Here is a 19,201-nt window from a genome sequence, read left to right as displayed (position 1 = left end):
CTAGTTGGCTGGACTGCATATGGAATAAGTTACCTGGAATAAGAGGAAATCCAAGATATTTGATTCTCCCCCTCTCTCTCCTTTTTAATGATACAGGTTTAAAGATGCCCAAGAGATCTATTTTTGTAGGTTGTGAGAGGGTAATTTTTTTTTTTTAAATCCAGAGAAATGTGAAAATAGTAACATTTTAAAAGCAAATAATTGACAAAAATATTTACCTTCAAAAATACCCTTTCAATAACGTGTTACCTGAGCATGAAGACTTATTTTAGCTGCATGGGTAAAGGGGACATGGGGTTCATTGCAGCCTTCCCTACAAAATTGCTGCTAAAAACTGTTCTAGTTGCTACAGCTGAAATATATTTGTTGCTGACAGTAGTTTGTTGGTTTCAAACTGCATGTGAATTGCTGATATAGTATGTGTAGTCTGTGGACATGAAAGAAAATTCTCTCATTATTACGTTTTAATCTTACATTATTGGTGCATTTATTCCTGAGAAAGCCCAAGTGATTTCTATTCATTTGTGTCAGACTGACTTTCTAATGCACAGCTCCTGGGAAGGGCCACGCCTGATTATTTCCTCCATGCTTGTCTGCCTGAAGTTGACTTAAAAAAGGGATGAGGGTGCTCAGCACCACTAGCTTGATTCAGAAGTTCTGCACACAGTGAGATTTCTCAAGTTAAAGTCCCTTGAGAAAAAAACAGTAAGAGTGAAATCATTTACAGTGGCCTTTTTATTTGCATTTTAGTAATGCCATCTCTTACACCAGAAGTGACTTCTGCTGCAAAGCATCACAAACACAAACCAAAATAGGGTGCCATTCAAAAAAAACCCTCCATGTGATGTGATTAGATTGGCAATGCCATATTTTAGTTGTGAGAACTGACAGATTGCAAACAACTCATGTGATAAAAAAAAATACTTGTGATGCTGACTCTTCACTTAGGAGCACAGGTTGGAATAATGCTATGCAAAATCTTTTCAATATAAACTAACACTTTTCTTCTCTAAAGTTTTACCAGAAATTATTTTTAGTGTATTGCAGAATTTTTGGAAGTGTACTGGAAATATTTTTCATGCAAACCAAGTGGCAAAAATTAAACGCTCAGGAATGCAGCTGAAGGGGCAGTCCAACTACCCTGAGCATGTCCTGGTTTGCTTGAAATATGGTTGCCCTTTCCAGGCCCTCAATTCATCTTGAGGCCAATTTTAACAGTGCACGGTGCAGAAATGGCTGTTATGACATGCCCTGAACCAGCTCTGGTTCAGCTTGTGTAAATTCTACATGTGGGGTGCTTTTGGAGCTGACAGGTGGAATTTTATTGTGATTGTATTTAACTATTCCACCACAGTAAAGGCTTTTGGCATTTATCTTACTGAGTTGCTGCAGAGCAAAGGTACGAGTTCCTTACTTTTTTGTTGTTTGTTTTTTTCAATCATCATGTCTTGTAAAGGCTCTTGCCCAGGGTGGGATATTCCCAGTGTTCATCTGTGCTTTCCAAACAGGTACTTTCCAGTTGGTCTGTGGATACAGGCCATCGTGTCAGGGTCTTTTCTGGGATGACCACTGCTGGGCACACTGTGGTGGTGGTGGAAGTAGCTCATCCTTGGTTTAAGCCTGAGTAAAATCAGCCAATCTTGTGTGTTCCTTAGGCAAGAACAGTTCTGTGAGGAGCCAGACCAGTGCTTGGGAGGGACAGGGACAGTAATTTGTGATGGGGTTGTGATAAGCACTTGGGAGCAGGATGGACGTGGTAACAACCGCTCTATCCCCAAGGCTGCAGCTGGAAGTGCAACCAGACACTAGACATAGAGCTCATTCTGTCTCAGATTCTCTAAGCCTACTGGAAATTTCCAGTATAACAGGCTATTTTCACCATGTCTATCAGCATTTCAGAAAGAATTTGGGAACCTCCTTTCTACCCCAAATTACTCCCAGGCCTATGACACTGATAGTCGAAGTTCCTGCCCATGGCAGGGGTTTGGAACGAGGTGATCTTTAGGGTCGCTTCCAACCTGAACCATTCTATGATTCTGTGACTTCCAAACAAACTCAGGTCATTTATTGGCATCAGGTCAGCTTAGCTTTTAAAATTGTATGTGAGAACACAGAAACAGCACATTGTTCTGCAGGTTTCTTAAGTCTTTTCATGATCCCAAATCCCTCTACCAACATTTGGTGATACTATTTAAAGAAAGGTGTTAATGAAATTATATCCTTTGATTGAAAGCCACAGTTGATTTTTGCTCTTGTATGAATTGTGCAGATTTTGATTGTTTTGTCTGAAGTGGTCTATTAGCACTTGCACTGAGATAAAAATTGCATTTTAAGTGAAGAAAGCATTCTGGCACAAATCAGAAAATCCCAGGGAAGATAAATGAAAAATGTAATTAAAATGCCTTGAGGTTGAAACATTATGGGAATTGTAATGTATAGCTTGCTAATCTCATTAGAAAAAAAAACTGGTTTAAGTCACCTGGTTGTATTATATGCTGCTAACACCAGTCTGTTCCTTTTCAGCCCAAAAGGTTACGAACATGATACTGTAAAAGGTAGTTGGTTTGAGATCAGCTCATTCTTTGTATCAGGCAGTAGCACTGCTTTCCTTCCTTTTCTCTTTGGTCCTTAACTTGTTTTATTTTTCTTTACTGCAGTGTCTGTTGTCCCGTTCCTTGAGTACAAGTTGCAGTGCAACCTCTGGGGCACCTTGTCTTTGGTCAGGATCAGTATTGTTTCTGCAGATGCTGCTTCATAGTCTTGTTAAACTAATTTGGACAGAGACATCCCAGTCAGGGTGAAAGGAGCGTTGTCTGTGCTTTATGGGGGCTGTGAGTATCACCCAGAATAAGGCATCCAAATGCTGAAGAAACAGAAACAGTTCTGGAGACCTATCTAAGAGCAGGTTTCTCAAGCAGTTACTAATGTACTGTCCAGCAAGAAGGGAAAATTTCAGGAGATTCCTCACTGTTGGGGAATGCCTGGCCATTTCTCCAACTAACATTTTTGTGTTTGATTTCCTTTCCTCTCAAGTAATGCCTGTTAGCATGAAAATTATTTCATTGCTGACTGTTTCCCAGCTGGAAAACAACTGGGAAGACTATGTTCAAATCATATGTATGTAAATCCCATTGACTGCTTTGTATCACAGACAAAATCCCGTACCTGGCAACACAGCTTGAGCCATTGCACTGTGAGTTTTACGAAGGTACCTGTGACAGCAGGGAATTGGCAATTCTGCCACTTGGCTGTGAATGGGCATTTGACATGGCTGCAAAACCAGTGAGGAAAAGAAATCATCTCAGTGGAACCTTCTGGATGCAAAATGGCCTTTAAATGAATTAAAGCTGTGAGAGCAGCATTCCCATGCTGCAGTGGGCGTGGAATTTGGCTTTCTCCTTTTGGTGTCAATGTTTTCCACAGAAGTAGGTTTCTTAAAGGGACCATCAGTGCAACAGATGCTGTGCTCAGACCTGCTGTGTGAGAGAGGAGTGTGCTGGAAACAGTGGGATCTGATCCCATCGTGGGGTCCTGGCAGTTACACTCATTGCTTGGATTTTTCTGTTGCTGGTTGTGATTATAAAGCCTCTTGGTGGAGCTGCAGTTGTGTTCTTACCTTGGCTTGTCCTCTGTTGGATGTTTGAGATCACTCTGAGTTCTGCATTGTATATCTAAAATAACCCACAGAAAAGATTAGACTCTATTAGTTGGTTTTCTCTTCGTCCACCATGTTGTTTGCAGCCCAAATTTAGCAGAACACTTTGTTTAGGCCTCAGTTCAACAAATCACTTTGGCCCAGCTCCAGCTCTGGAAGAGCTTTTTAGATTAGTGGGAAGTTGGGAGTGTAAAGAAGAGTATGGAGTTTAAGAACTTGTTTCTGTTCGGTCTGTAATGTTTTTAAAGCATAACCTTGCTCGTATTCAGCAATAGTGAAAGCTGTTGTCATGGTTTAACCCCAGCTGGCAACTGAGCCCCACAGAGGTGCTCACTCACTCCCTGCCCTGGTGGGATGGGGAGAGAATTGGAGGAGTAAAAGTGACAAAACTTGTGAGCTGAGATACAGACAGTTTAACAGGTAAAGCAAAAGCTGAGCACACAAGTGAAACAAGGAATTCCTTCACCCTTTCCCATGGGCAGGCAGTTGTTCAGCCATCCCCAGGCTTCATCAAGTGGAACAGTGACCCGGGAAGACAAATACCTGCAAATGTTCCCCTTCCTTCTTCTTCCCCGGCTTTATGTGCTGAGCGTGATGCCATATGGTCTGGAATGTCCCTTGGGTCAGTTGGGGCCAGCTGTCCCTGTTGTGTGTCCCCCAACTCCTTGTGCACCCCCAGCCCACTCGCTGGTGGGGTGGGGTGAGGAGCAGGAAAGGCCTTGGCTCTGTGTGAGCACTGCCCAGCAATAACTAAAACATCCCTGAGTTTTCAACACGGTTTCCAGCACAAATCCAAAACACAGCCCTGCACTAGCTGCTGTGAAGAATATTAGCTCTAGCACAGCTAAGCATGTGCTTAAGTGCTTTGCCAAGCATGGAGGGGATGATTTATACTGGTAAAGTGGAAACTCAGTAGTGTCTATTTTGCTGATCACAGCTATAAGCAGAATTTCACAGAACAAGCATGAGCTGCTGTCATGCTTTGCAGTTCAGTTCCCTCAGGCCCTGGAGATATCCCGAAGCTATAGCTGGGCTGTGTGAGCAGTCAGGCAGGACAAGCAAATGAAGAAAATAAGGGTCTGTGTGTGTGTGTCTGGGGTGTTCCAGTTGTTTAGCTGTCTTGACCACCAAAGCACCCTTGTTCCTCTTGATCATATTCCCATGTTCTTGTAGTCTGGCACACTTTCCTCATGTCCAAGCTGGGTAACTAAGTGTGAGAAATCATTCTGGTTTAGCTTTATGGTTTAACATTGTGGTTATGAGAGATCCTCAAGGCAGACAGAAAGGAGGTGGCCATATAAAGGCATGCAAAGGAATTCAAAGGCTTATGATGAAAGCATCTTCTCCATAAATGAATTAAAGGAAATCACTGAGAGTCATGGCTTTTATTTCCACAGTTCTCATAATGGTGCTGCTGTTGTGCAAGCAGGGTTAGGCTCCTTCGAGGAAGCTGCAAGAGGTTCTTGAAAGCAGGAACCCTGCTCTGTGCACGCTGTATTTGCACATGCAGCCAGCCTCACTAAAGTTTTTTCCCAGCTTGCTGACAGGCAGGAAGTTGGGGGATGCAGGCAGCGGGACAGCTCTCCCAGGGGCTTGATTGCCGTGGACAAGCCTGCGAGTCCACACCTGGGAGGGCAGCAAGTCCCAGGTGGCCCTGCAGTGTCGGACCCGACATCGCACAGCTGCTACCTTTGGGTGGGGGTGGAAGAAATGCTCCATTAGGAGCAGAGTAACTCTCCAGCTGCATAGGCAGGGAGGTCTGCTGGGTCCAGGGAGCTTCCTGTTTAAATAGTTACAGAGTCTGCAGAATTGGTTAAACTGTCAGAAAAGAATTATAGAGGGTAAAAAAAAATTAAAAAAAAAAAAAAAGGAAAATCATCCTTCCTGTATATGCTATCCTATTGTCTAACTGCTCATTTGGGTTTGACCAAATGTTTGCTGAGATTTTTCAATTCACTCTAATGAGTTTTAGATTAGGTCTTTTGTAATGTAGAATCAGATTAAAGTTTGTGGAACTGTAGCTGCAGTTCAAGAAAGCTTTAATATGTAAAAACTAGGAGTTTCATTGTTGTTGTAAGCTAGTAGGTCATTTCACTTCTGCAAGACCATGTCTTGTGTTTGGGCAAAAGCAATGCAAGTGTTTATTAAAAAAATAAAAAAGGTAGATGAGGGAGGAGAAACAATCTGATCTTATTTCAGACACACAGGATAGTCAGACTATTCACTACAGGACTTAAGAATACATTTAACTGCTTCCCTATAAAGAAGTGGGAAATTAGACGTGTATTTTAGTGCTTTGCAGATCCATCTTCTATTCGGCTAATGCCAACGGAGATCACACATGGCAAAGTCTTCTGAGGAGTCTGTGAAGATCAGTCCTTTACTAATTTGCCATTTAGGCTCCAGTGTGACATACTGCCCACCCTGAGCATTGTTCCATTGGCTCCCACTGGGAGGAGCACCTTGCAGGACAAGCCTATTTCATCTTTTACCTGTGGCATGCAGTGCAGGTGTGGTTCTTTGTCAACACCTGAAAATAGCAGCCACAGAAGGAAGCTTAACAAAGCCCCGTTTTGTGAGATACAGAATTCTGAATGTGTATACAAATGTAAGATAAGTAGAATAGCTTTACATGAACAGCGTTTCCTAAATTTGACATTAGTCTGCATTCTTTCTCTCTGCCACATGATGGAGATAATGATGTAAGATACATAAACAGTGCTGCACAGGGCTTGCTCTTCAGGGAAAGAAGTTCCAAATTGGTTTATAGTAATTGTTCCATTAATGTTGGTTTTGTGCTAGCATTGATGGAGGAATTTTCTCAATAGTGTCTGTGGGGTGTTTTGTTTAAAGCAATGTTTGCTTACATGTTCTTTTTGGTTTGGGTTTGGTTTGTTGGTTTTTTTTCCCCTCCACAAAGGCAAATAAGCAGGAATACCTTTACCAAATAACCAGGGGTAGTGATGCAGCAAAACACCAAAGTCTGTATTTGGTAAAACATTCAAAAGAACTTGCTTAGCTTGCATTAACTGTATTGGGACTTCAGGATGTACTTAAATGCTCACAGTTTGGGCTCAGATATGGCCAAGAGTTGGGCTGTTCTTTAGACTTCTGTAAAAGCTGGGAATTTGCAGAAGGTCACACCAAGTTAAAAAGAGCACATTGATGACTCTGGGTCTGTGCCTCCTGGGGAAGACATGGGAGAATCCAGGTTAGCTGATCTGTGTGTTGTACACTAGAACTCTTGCATCTACTCTCTCCTCTTTTGTTCATCCTGAGCATCAGTCCTGATCCAGAAGCTGTCGAAATCATATGTGCAAAATTCCCAGCAATTTATGACCTTTGGATCAGGCCCATATGCAAACGCAGAGATGGATTTTCTCCTGGAAATTTTTTTTGTGATACTCAGAAAACTCCTGGCAGGAGATGTATTTAATTTTGATGGTGAGAGTCGCTGTGTTGTACTTGTAATCATAATGTAGTAATAAGACATTTGTAACAAAACTACTATAGGCTGATATATCAAGAAAGGGAGAAACCCATGTTCCTTCCCAGTCTGTTAATTATTTTTTTTGTGGCTATTACACTGAGGACAAAAGTTCCTTTGCTGATGTCAGTGCAATTACAGCTGCACTGTTGTCAAGTTTCTTAGATTGAATATTTGCGAGATGAAGCAATACTCTCACTCCTCCCCATAGATCCACCTGCCCTGTGAATCAAACATGCTGTCCTTGATCCAAATCCTGTGTTCAATTCTCAGCCCCTCACTACAAGAAAGAGATTGGAGACTGGAGTGTGTCCAGAGAAGGGAATGGAGCTGGAGAAGGGTCTGGAGCAGAAATCTTATGTGGAGCAGCTAAGGGGGCTCAACCTGGAGAAAAGGAGGCTCAGAGGGGATCTTGTGGCTCTCTACCCTGAGAGGAGGGTGTAGCAAGGTTGGGGTCAATCCCTTCTCCCATGTAACAAGTGACAGGACAAGAAGAAATGGCCTCAAGTTGCACTAGGGGAGGTTTAGATTGGATACTAGGAAAAATTTCTTCACCAAAAGAGTTGTCAAGCATTGAACAGGCTGCTCAGGGTAGTGGTGGAGTCGCCATCCCTGGAGTTATTAAAATGCTGTGTGCATATGGCACTCAGGGACAGGGTTTAGTGGTGGGCTTGGCAGTGCTGGTTAATGGGTGAACTCGATAATCTTAGAGATAAAGTCCAAATTAATGATTCTATGATTTTGTGATTCAATGCTGCTTGTTTAATTCCTTGTGCTTGGGTCCTTTTATCTCCTGTAAAATTCTCATTTGAGGAACTGTTCAACTCTGTGATGCTGCAAATCCATCAGTCCAGTGTCCGCCTGTGAATACTTTTTCCTTGGCTGGAGTTTACAAGTTTGTATTTAGAGGCTCTTCCTTGATAGGTGCCTTTCATAAGGCATTTTTGCAATTATACTCACATTTAAAGTGTTACATATATGTAAAATGTCCCTTAAAATGCTCTCAAAGTCAGAGAAGTGACGTGCTGCCCGGACAGCAGCACAGAACCGCGTGTGTGCGTGTGCACCCACGGGCTGATGTAATAACTTCTCCAAATGTTAAGAGCTTTTCCTCAGAAGACTTTTTCCAGAAATGCTGCTCTCCCTGCTCTTGGGTTCTGCGCTTATGTTTTTTTCATGAGAACAAAGATCAGTCCTTCATGGTCCTAAACTCAATGCATGTGCATGACTTAAAGGCATTACCTACCAATAAATAGGAGATTAGCTGCGGCTTGTGTATTTCCTGATCAGTTCAGGTTTTTTCAGATGGCTCGTTGTTATCCCGTTTCCTTTAACGATGGGACACTTTAATGAGTTTGCCATCTGACATACATCTGCTTCCTGTTAAACAATACCTTCATTCTTCTAGAGCTGCTAAACTCATCTTTTATCCTACAAGATTTTTATCTGCGCCTTGAAAACAGCATGTACAAATCAGTGTCAGCATATTCGTTTACTTGCTGAGGATTTTTTTTTTTCATATGTTGTTGAGAATGAATAGCAAAACAGGCATCTCCTTTAGTGCTTATTTGTTGGAAAATGGGAGAACATGGATATTATTTGTTTAATTAGGGGCTGGTCAGTCCAGTTTATGTTTGAAATCCAATAAAATTGACTTTTGTGGTTGGCATTATATGATCTCTAATAGTTATTCTCTTCTCCCAGCAAAGTGAAGGGCTGGTTCAGAAAGGGGGTGGGTTGGAATTTGAGGCTGTTAATGTTGTTTCTTTGAGGAAAGAGTCTTCAATAGCTCGACGATGGTCTGTCTCACGCGTGTGCAAAGTTAGAGCTCTGTGATCATCAGGCTCTCTTAAATCAATCCAGCCTGCATTGAGTTTGTGCATCTGCCTCAGTGCCTCTCTTTTTCCCATGTTTTGGGAACACACAGTCATGCCGGATCTCTGACTGTGCCTTTCCCCTTTGCTGCTCAACATTGCCCCTCCAGAAAAACTTTTTTTTTCTTTTTTTCTCTTTTCTTTTTTAAGCACAAGACCATTTTATAGTAGAGGGAAAACCAGATAAAATTCTTCTTGTATTTATCTTTTCTACATAATGTCCCTTATATGTTGCTTTTATAATGAGTGTGTGGTGCTGCTTAAAACAAAATCCTGTTGGATGTGAAGTTCTGCCACACTGGTCCAAAGCACATCTGTGAGAATGGCTTGTAACCAAATTAAGCAACCCTGTGGGGCGCATAATGTTTTGTCTCAGACAGGAATTTAGTTCCAAACATTCACATATGCCACGTGACAAGTGGAAAATCTTTGGGGTTAGAGCTGGGGAATGAGAGGAAGCAAGGTGCAAATATTTATTTGAGGCTTAGTGGATGCCTGAACCAGAATAATGAGCATAATTCAGGAATTTTGTATTTCTTCCCATTTATATCTTGCTGTGGTCTCCCAGCTCACACAGGGTTAATATTATTTGCTTGAATATGTGGGAATTGCCGATTACCTCAGGTGACTGCTGATGCATGATCTGAAACCTTTGTTTTAATTATACTCTTGGCATTGTGGAGATCAGTGTTTCTACCACCCTTTGCCTCTGGCAGTGCTGCAGAGCCACGTGTTTGACACCAAAGAGCTCTGGAAAGTTGTTTGTTGCAAATGCAACTTGATATTTTTCCTGGTTGGGAAAGATGGCCCAGGCAGGGGTTTCACCTCTCTTTGGCTTTGTGCAGTCTTATAGCAAGGTGCTGTGTGTGAACTTGGTCTTTCACAGTTTTCCTTAAGGAACGAAGCCAAGAGATCTTCCCTGGTCATTTCTATGCAAGTGTTGTGTACTTGCCTGGAAAGTTTTGTTTCTAGTGGCATCAGTGTTTATTAACAAAGCTCTCCATCATTCCTTTAATATATGACTTTGTTCTTTCCCCACGCTCCCACCTTCCATCTCTCAGAGCTGCAGGAACATCATTGATGGCTTTGACGGTCTTTCGTTCATGTTAAGATTACAAATTACCTCCACTGGGTTCCTTGTGGAGTCTGCAATTTATCAAGGAGAATCTGGGAGACAGTATTATTTGAAGATTTGCAAGAAAATAAAGTCTACTGTGTCAGCTTTGGGGTATCCCATCGATGATGGGTCCTCTACACCTTCATCAGTGCTGTGGAAAGCTCCAGGTCTTCATGGTGGCTATTGCTCTGGCCTCTGAGGTGTCCAGGGGACAGGTTTACCTCATTTCATACTGTCTTTTCAAATCCCATACTGCAGAAAGTATATTTATAGCTGGAACACCAGTTTATCATAATCCAGATGTATTGGGCAAGTGTGTGAAGAATTTTGGGAGGACAAGACACTGAAACAAATTTACTGTAATTATTAATGGAAATATTTAACTCCAGTGGGGTGACAGGATTGTTTTATTCTGCTGTAACTTGAACCTGTTAAAAAACCCCCTATCTTTTATAAAGAAGATGGTTTAAAAAAAAGGGGAATGTAAAAGAGACTTAGGTAAAGGGAAGATTGTTCTCCTGAAATTAGCTGTTTATGTATCCTTGAAAAACAGTGTGTTTTTTATGATATTCAAAAGTGGATTATTAGACTTTTCTCTGTAGTTACAATGGAGAAGGCACAGTTTAGCACCCCAGCTAGACACTGTGTACAGTACTCCTCAAACTCCTCAAAAAGACTTGGACAGTGATGGCACCTCTGTCCTTGTCACAGTGAGTGCAGGTGGCAGGTCAGGTGCGAGTTTAAGAGTTACCTCGTGAGCAGTATGTCCTCCCTGAGGTGAACAGATATTCTTGCTGTTGGCCTTTGTGATGTTCATACTCTCAAAATCCTCTTTGTGGCTGTTTGCTCTTCTCCCATCACTGTTGATACAGGGAACAGTGGAGGGATGGGTGAGAGCAGTTTCTGGGATGAGGGGGCAGTTTCAGGGACATTGAGAAAGCTCTTACAAGGTGAGCCTGTTCCTCCTCTGGCTGTTTGTGCCAATCTCTCCTTCAGTATTTACTCTAACGTTTGTAAAAACAGATAAGTCTTCTGGAGAGCAGAGCCTGCTGAACTGGAGACAGGGAAAACCTGAATAAACAAACATGTGCCACAGATTAGTAAGAACATCTGTACGTTTTATATTGTTTTGAGAACACATACCACAGTTTTTCATTTCTTAGGCTTTTTTAGTTTCTCCCTTTGTTTCTGTCTCTTTCTTTTCTTCTTCTTTTTAAATATATTGCTAATAAAGGTTGGAGGTAGAAAGCACAGCTGGACTCTGCATGACATGCCACTGTTTAATTTCTAGCTTGGAGGATGAGAAGAAGAGTAGTTTTATTGTATCCTAGAAGAGAATAAAGCCACATGCAAATTCCAGCCATGGACATCTGTTTCCTCTTTGTGCGAAAGAATTCTCATATTTGGAAGGGAATCCCAGTCGTGAAGGGGCTGATGAGGTTTTGGGTTTTTTTTCTTTTGGTTCTTCCCCCCGCTTCTTTACCATTCCTTCAGCATTCTGCCCTTGCTTCCTGGCTGCTGTTTTCCTGGGACAATGTCAGCTTGCAATTTAGCATCAGATATCAAATGGGTGAATTTTGCTTTACTTTAAAATGTTGTGTTGTAGCTACAAAGAGTATTATTAAGTTCCTCCTTAAATTTCTTTTATTTGATCAAACAGTATTTGATAGGATGACTTTTGCTCTGTCATAAATCTGCAGTACTTGCAGGTTGGTATTTTTCTTTAGAAGCCAGATGTGTGTATCTGTTGCTCTGACCGTGAAATGCAACTATTTCTAAAAGTAACATTAAAAATAATCTTTTGAAATCGTCTCGTATGTGGGGAATTAGGTAGATCTGTAGAAATAAGGATCTGCAAAGTTCATTACCTTAAGTTAGGCATCAGGTGCTAAGGACTACAGGAACCAGAGTAAATGATAATTTCACTAACCTATAAAACATTTTAGAATAATGATTTGCAGCTGTCTGGGGGCTTTAAGCTTGTCCATTTTTTGTGTGTGTGTGTAAGGGTTGACTCTGTTGAACAAACAGCACAGTTATATAACATTAGGCCAGACATGAGAACTGGTACTCTCTGTCTATTTTATATTAATGTCGAATGAGGGGTTGGTGGAGCTTGCCAGGGTTTCATATTTGCTGGCAGCAAGTTACCCACATGTGTGGACCACATTTTTATTGTTGCCTTAGCCTATTTCAGGGATAAATATTGCTGCCTAGCAGGGTGTGATCCTGCTCATTGCTGAAGAGCTTTTCTTTTAAGAAGCGAAATATGAAAAGGATTGAAATGCTGTAACTGTTCTAATTAAGACTGTGAGATTTTGTCACGTCTGTCGTGGTGGAGGAAGAAAGGGCAATAAGCCATCTAAGGGCTACCCTTGTAGAGCTGTTTCTTTTTGCGTATATTAATCCTACTTTTGGGTGTGGGCTGTTAGTCTGGTCTCTTAGGGAAACAAGGCTTATGCAAGCAGGGTGTATGCACATATGAACACACAGCAGCCCTTCCACATCTTGACCACGGAAATGTGGTGGAAGGGCAGAGGCTGCAAAGATAAATATAAGTTCCTATAAGTTTCTTGAAAATATGTCTGTGAGGGGAGAACAAAGGTGATTAAGAGGTTTTAGGGAAGGCTTGTAATAGGAACTTTCAACAATGGCTGTGGAATACATCTCAAGAAGAAATGTGATGGAAGTCTCTGCTATGGGAATATTGCTAAATGTGGCTCGGAAATGATTTGGCTTCAGAGAATCTGATGGCAAAAACAAAATCTGTGGGAAGCCAGACTCCCTTTCGTTCCAATACCCATGAAATTGCTTATGTGGGTTTTGTTCTTAAGTCAGGTTGTTGTCAAACAGACTCCAAAAAATGTAGGGCATCTCATTAGGACCATCTTAGCGCAGCAAAGGTGCTGCTGCTCTGCTTGTTGTTCGCGGTGCTTGGGTTTTGCAAATTTTCAAACTCTATTAAAGTGTGACTTAAGAATGTTTAGGCCCTTATCCTGCAGCCATCCGGGAGAGGAGGGATCGCAGTGGCTGTGCAGGTCCCACTGACATACATCCAGAATCTTCCCTGGTGTTTTGGATGCTGCACATCTCATGGGGCGTGTGGGGAAAAGTGAAACTGATAATCCCCATCCAGCTCCGACCCTGCTGAGCAGGACATGGAAAGCAAACACCACTAATGCCGAAAATCAAACAGCAGCCGTGAACAAATTTCCTCTTTGACTGAAATGCTTCTAGCTAGGAGATAAAAAGGGGGTTATGTCAAAAGCTTTCCTTGTTGTCTTATTAACAGCTGCGTAATTTTGCTGCTCATTTACAAGCATTAAAAAGCAAAACTTGGAGACTGTATTTGAAAGCTTGTTTTGTTTGATGTACAGCTGGATACAGAGCATTTCCTTTTCTCTCTTTTAACAGATCCGAAGCAAATGTATTGGCTGTTGTTTCTTTTTTTCCCTATTTTCTTGACCTAGATAATATAAAATTATATTGCTTTTCATTTTACACTGCAAAGAAATGATGCCATATATCTCCAGTTCAACAATGATGCAGTAGCATGATGTATATATATCTTCTCATAAATATATTACCACACATTACTGTCAAATAGCTGGACTTTTTCACCCAGTATTAAAAATGAAATGTAATTGCTACACTAGAGTTTCAAGACCCTGATAAATAAGAGCCATGCCTGACCTTTATTGTGGGGTTCTGAGATGCCACCAGGGATATTGCTCATTGTCCAAGATGACAAACTTCCTCTGAGATTTCAGTTTGTCAGCTCAATGTACAGCAGTGACATTGATTTCTTCTCACTGCCATTTCCTGCCTGAATAGATAACAAATTTTCTGTGGCAGGTGTCTGTCAAGTTTAGTTTTGCCTGGCAGATTAACTGAATAGACTCATTTATTAATCATTAGTTGCAACACAGTGAAGCAGACAATACTCTTTAACTCTTGGGATGTTGAATAGATGTACCATTTCAGATTCCTTTGTGTACCTTGAATTTGGGTCTAATAAGCCATTAATCTCTTTAGTGAATGTTTTTAACGTGACATTACTCAGAGCAAAGATATCGACATTAGTTAATAAGCATGATCTATTTTGAGTGTCTACTCCTTTTCATGGCAAAAGGTGAATTAGTACTTTCTGAGACTAATAATTTGATACATGAACTGCAAAATCATCCTAAATGAGGGGGAAAACTAACCCAACATGCATCATGTTTGGGGGAGAAAGATAAAATAGAAGAAAACAGATACTTGGAAGAAGATTTGAACCTGGGGTTGACCAGCTGTCAAAGAGGAGGAGATGACTGCAGAAGCTTTAGGAAGGGGCAAAGCAAACCTGCAGATACAGCTGAAGGGCAATTCTAGGACAAGGTAGTGTTTTCCTAGGGACCCCTTTCTCTGAGATGTCTGGAGATAGCTACTCAGCCTGGAGGTAGCAAAGTCAGGGTTGGTACCAGAGGTACGTATGGGACAGGACATCTCAGAGCGGTGAAGGACGAGAAAGAATTTGCTGGAGAATTTTGAGGAGGAAGGAACTATTAGAGAAGGCATAACCTTGTAAAGTGATGTCTCCTGTTGCAAAGAATCACTGTATTCATGATGAAAACTGACTCAGTTACATGTTAGCCCTACACAGCCCCCCGAGCTGACAGACATTTGCTTCTTTTCCCCATGTGTTAAGAGGATCATGAGGTGTTTATCAGGGCAAGATCTGTAAAGGACCTGGAAATGCACAGGCACTGATGGGGACACATGACAGCAGGAATGAGCCTAGGCAGAGATACGGGCTGTTGGTGCACAGAAGAACCTCATGTTACAGGCAATGAGAAGAGAACCACCAAGTTTCTCCCTTGGTTTTAAGTTGGGTTGTGGTAATTCTTCACAACCTGCTTTTAATTCTCAAGGGAGCTTGCTCAATGGAAATCACCAGGAGACATTCAGGGGAGTTTCTGCAGCTGATGCCCAACTGCAAAACCCTGGTTGGAGCACAACTGTTTTCAGCTTAGCATTTGTGAGAGTGTGCATTGCTGACGATGTTTTTTTGCCAAACTGTGTTGCTGGCCTTGGGAACGTGTTTCTTGAACCATCCTTATGGCTTTCTTGGCTGAGTGTCAAACCAAGAATGTCCCTGCACTAGATCACACTGCTTATTGCTCTTCTAGGCCACCCTGGTAACAATACATTAACCTCTCAGCAGGGAATGTGATAAACAAAGTAAAACTGCTTTAGTGAAACCAGTCATTTAATGGCAGCGTACATAAAGTGTCCGTAAAGATTTGTAAGTGTAATAAGCTGCAGTTCACTGGGGGAACAATAACTGTTCCTAATTTAGCCGGTTGAGGAACATGCCAACCCAATTTGCTTGTGTAACATTATGTTGTTGCTTTTTTTTTTTTTTCTTTTCCCACCTCTCCAGATTCCTTTCTCTCTGGTACAGTTTCCCCTCTGGGAGTCATTAAAGGTAAGTCCTCTTTAGTGATGGAAATATAAGTTACACAGTTTGCAAAGGCTTTCCATGGTAACTTCTCTAATTTGATTATTGCTATTATGGTCATTTCCAAGAATCAGTAAGTATGTGCCAACCTACCTGTGCATGTGAAGATCATTTGCCTGAATATCTGAAACAGAGCAGGGAATATCTAACCACTGATCTGTGGCATGCAGGCTAAATTTTACTCCCAACGTGCCAGAAATTTTATCTTCGGCTCTAACTTTTTTTACTGCTTAAAAAGAGTGGCCACTGTCTTGTGTTGTGTGATTTATTTACTTTTTTTTTGATTTTCATTTTTTTAGTGTTTTGCTCTTTAAAGTAAGAGGAAATTGGGAATGATACAGAGAAAGCTGTTTGAGATGGGGTTTTGTAGACATGGAGAGATTCTCAGAGTATTGCTGAAAAGCTATTTTGGTTGACTGCCTATAGTTACTTAAAGGTCATTTAAAGAAGGTGTCATTGGATGATGTTTTAATAGTGCAGTTGTTTGGAATGATGTGCTATTCTCCAACCAGCTGGTTGCTTTGTTTATCATGGTCAGAGTCAGGGTCTAGATTTTTGAGCAGAGGTGGGATTTGAAGACATGGAATTTCTCCTTCCCTCTCTTTTTCCTTGAACTCACCACAGAAGATGAAGAAAAGGTTTTTTCAGGTGCTTTTGAGATCCTGGGTTGGAAGCACAGAGAATTATTGCAGGTCATTAAAAGCATTGCAGCAAAATATAATATTATAAGAGGGGAGCTGGGGAGAGAAACTTTCTTCTTGTTAAGGGTGCTGGACTTCAGAGCAAGCTCGGCACTGAGACCCAAACTTGGGTACTGGTATGTTGTGTTGGGACAATAGTTTTTCCTCTCCCTGTGTGTCTCTAGCTTGGGGGGGGGGGGGAACAAGCCCACAATGTGAATGTCTGCATGTAGAGGCTTCAGGGAGTCCAGTATAAAGATGAGTCCACAGGCAGGAGGAGTGTGGAATACATCAAGAGCCTTCACAGAACTGAGCTGTGTTTCGCAGAGGATTCTGTAGGTACTTTGTGAACTCGGCTTGCTGTGGTGTCTGGGTATCATCCCACTGCACAGGGAAGCTTGAACTGCCTTATTAGGAATCTGTTTCCCTGCCAGTGTCTAGGAATGGCCTTCTGTAAACTCTTCAGCAGCTACACTGGCTCGACCTGCTCATAGTTAGTGCAGCAGCCATGTTTGGGAGCAAGAGGTGGCGGAGCTTGAAGAGAAAAAGTGCAGTGTTCTTGCCAAAACCACATAAACCAGCACCATTGTGTAGCTGGTTTCAGAAAGTAAAGTTGTTTTAATTAATATCCACGTAGCTGTGACAATAAAATGTATTGTTTACATTACAGGCTTTAAAGAAGACAGTTTGAATTTAGCCAGCTACAGAAGTGAGTCACTTATGATGAGGCATCATGTTTAATCTAAAGAGGTCAGTGCAGATCTGAAGAGAAACAAAACCGTGTCAGTTTGTTCCACAAACCTGTTGCAATGTATTCTTCTACTGGGGAACCAAGAGTAGAAAACTGCAAAAATCAGTCTGGCATGCTCCAGACACTTTGGCTCAGCAGAGGGAGAGAGCTCAGGGTTTGTCATGGTCAAAGCCAGGCAGTGAAAGCAGAATACGTGTTGTTTATCTGAATGAAGCTCTTAAAAAAATTGTCAAATGACAAAAACCATTATGGTCCCATCAACAGGCTGGATGTGGCCAGCAGCATCAATGAGAGTGTGGCTCAGGGAAAGGCTTCTCACGGGTGCATGAAGGGAGCGTGAAGAGACAGTAATTATGAAGGACTAGGAATGCAAAGGATGAGAGAAAAATGGCACGAAGCCTGAACAGAAAAGAGTCATTGAGATGATGCCTGAGGGACCATTCTGCACTGTATTAATGGGATTACTTGAGAAAGTAACTGCAGGAGCAGTTGTGAATGATGCGTGTGGGCCATCTCACAGATCAGAACAGAACAAGTGCTGTGGCTGTGTCATTTTTAAAACCACTAGTACAAAGTTGCATAAGCTGATGGAAGATAGATTCAGTCTCACAATTCCCTGAACAAGCTAATCACCATAAAAATGAGGAAAAATATCTTTCCACTATGAAAGGACAGTTAGTGAGGCACATGGAAGAGAACAGTTTCCTTTTCTTTCAGATATGTGCTGGCTGCAATCAGCAGGAGGGTGTTAAGTTGAAAGAAGCCTAATAAAGGCTTGTCATAGGTAGCAAATTGGGTGTTTCTATATCCCATTTTCTCTATCTACGTTGCTCCAAGCTGCTCTAGTTATTCCTTATGCTTCCAGCATGCTTTAGCCATGTAATTTACATGCACAGTTTTCTCCTGTCTGTGAATGTGGGCCAGCTGTCCTGTGTGAGAGTAAACTTGCGTATCATGCACTAAACTAAGTTAGAAGAAGAGAGAGCATTGTATAGATCACTGAGCTATAAGGTTACGTTTGCTGTGGGTGCTGGCAAAGGGGGTATTGCAGTAATTAGCAAGAAACAGATACTGCTTCAAATACAAGTCTTACTGCCAGTGATTTGGGTGAACATAGAATTTAGTTAATAGACTCCTTTTTTAGTTCACAATGACTCAAGAAACAACAGTAAAGAAATTATGGTGCTTTTAATTAAAAAAAACCAAAATAACTCCCCTTTTATTTTTGGGTGTAGGTAGATCCACTGCTATAATGTGTGCTTAATGTCCTTTCTCTTCCTAATTCTCCATTTTTCTATATTTTATTTGAGGTATAAATTATTGATGTAATTTAACCAAACCAAAAGGGAGAAGGAAGCTGCTATAGTGTATGAGATTTCAGGACAGACATTGTAATTTTCTGCTGGGGTGAGCTAGTGTAGTGCTTCTCTGTCCTTTTAGCCCAAGCCTTACAGCTAAAACAATTCTGAATTTTTCCCAGAGTTCAGGGAAAGAAGGGGTGTTTCAAATCTCATTCACTTTCTGCTACACCAGCCTTCAGAGGAACACCATGGTTGAATACCACTGTGACAGTTTGATCAGGTTTAGGTTCTTTTATGTGGGGCTAATGCTTTTGATCCCATCTCAAAACCAGCTGGCCATGAAGAAAGGCAACAGAGCATAGATGTAGTGTGCTTCCCAAATGCCAGCCAAGCACAGTGCCTCCCATATTAGTTCAGGTTTTGGAATAATGTTTTAAGATACAGTCCCCTTGTACACTGCCCTGGAATTTCCAGGGTGCCTCTGTAACTTGCTTTGGAAATACTATATGTATGTTCTTCATTGTGGGAATTTCACATGGTGGGCTGTGTATTTGGCATGAAATTATTGTGGGTTACACAGAGTCTAGTGCAGCTCTTGCTTTCACCCTGCTGCCAGGGCTGTGTAATCTCTGCTCAGATGACTACAGCACTGTGGAGCCCATCCCTTCTTTCTGTTTTGTTTTGGTCAGGCATTTTATTCGGCACTTGTAATCATCATATCTGAGTTCCTACCAGCAGCACAGAGGTGATTTATCATTTACTTCGTGTTTTAATCTATAATTCTTCTCTTTTAGACCTAACTGAGAAAAAAAAATAATTTCTGCTGTGGAGGT

The 19,201-nt window shown here is 41.6% G+C and overlaps 1 protein-coding gene across 3 annotated transcripts in view; it reads left to right on the top strand.

The window, feature by feature from the left end:
• Positions 1 to 19,201, top strand: part of SLC25A26 (solute carrier family 25 member 26) — a 96,779-nt gene that overhangs the window by 44,239 nt on the left and 33,339 nt on the right. For 2 of the 3 annotated variants that reach the window (XR_004359007.1, XM_032698793.1), the window contains exon 6: positions 15,559 to 15,603. The exons of the other annotated variant lie outside the window; for it this stretch is intronic. Coding sequence is in view for 1 of the 2 variants with exons in the window: in XM_032698793.1 (XP_032554684.1) it covers positions 15,559 to 15,603 (45 nt within the window). In the remaining variant the exon portion in view is untranslated. The remainder of the gene's footprint in view (positions 1 to 15,558; positions 15,604 to 19,201) is intronic. 3 annotated transcript variants of the gene reach the window in all.

Source organism: Chiroxiphia lanceolata, chromosome 11 (genome assembly GCF_009829145.1).
Source record: "Chiroxiphia lanceolata isolate bChiLan1 chromosome 11, bChiLan1.pri, whole genome shotgun sequence".
Classification (NCBI taxonomy): Eukaryota; Metazoa; Chordata; class Aves; order Passeriformes; family Pipridae; genus Chiroxiphia; species Chiroxiphia lanceolata.
Note: the sequence above shows the minus strand (reverse complement) of the source record. Positions and strands in the feature narration are given on the sequence as shown.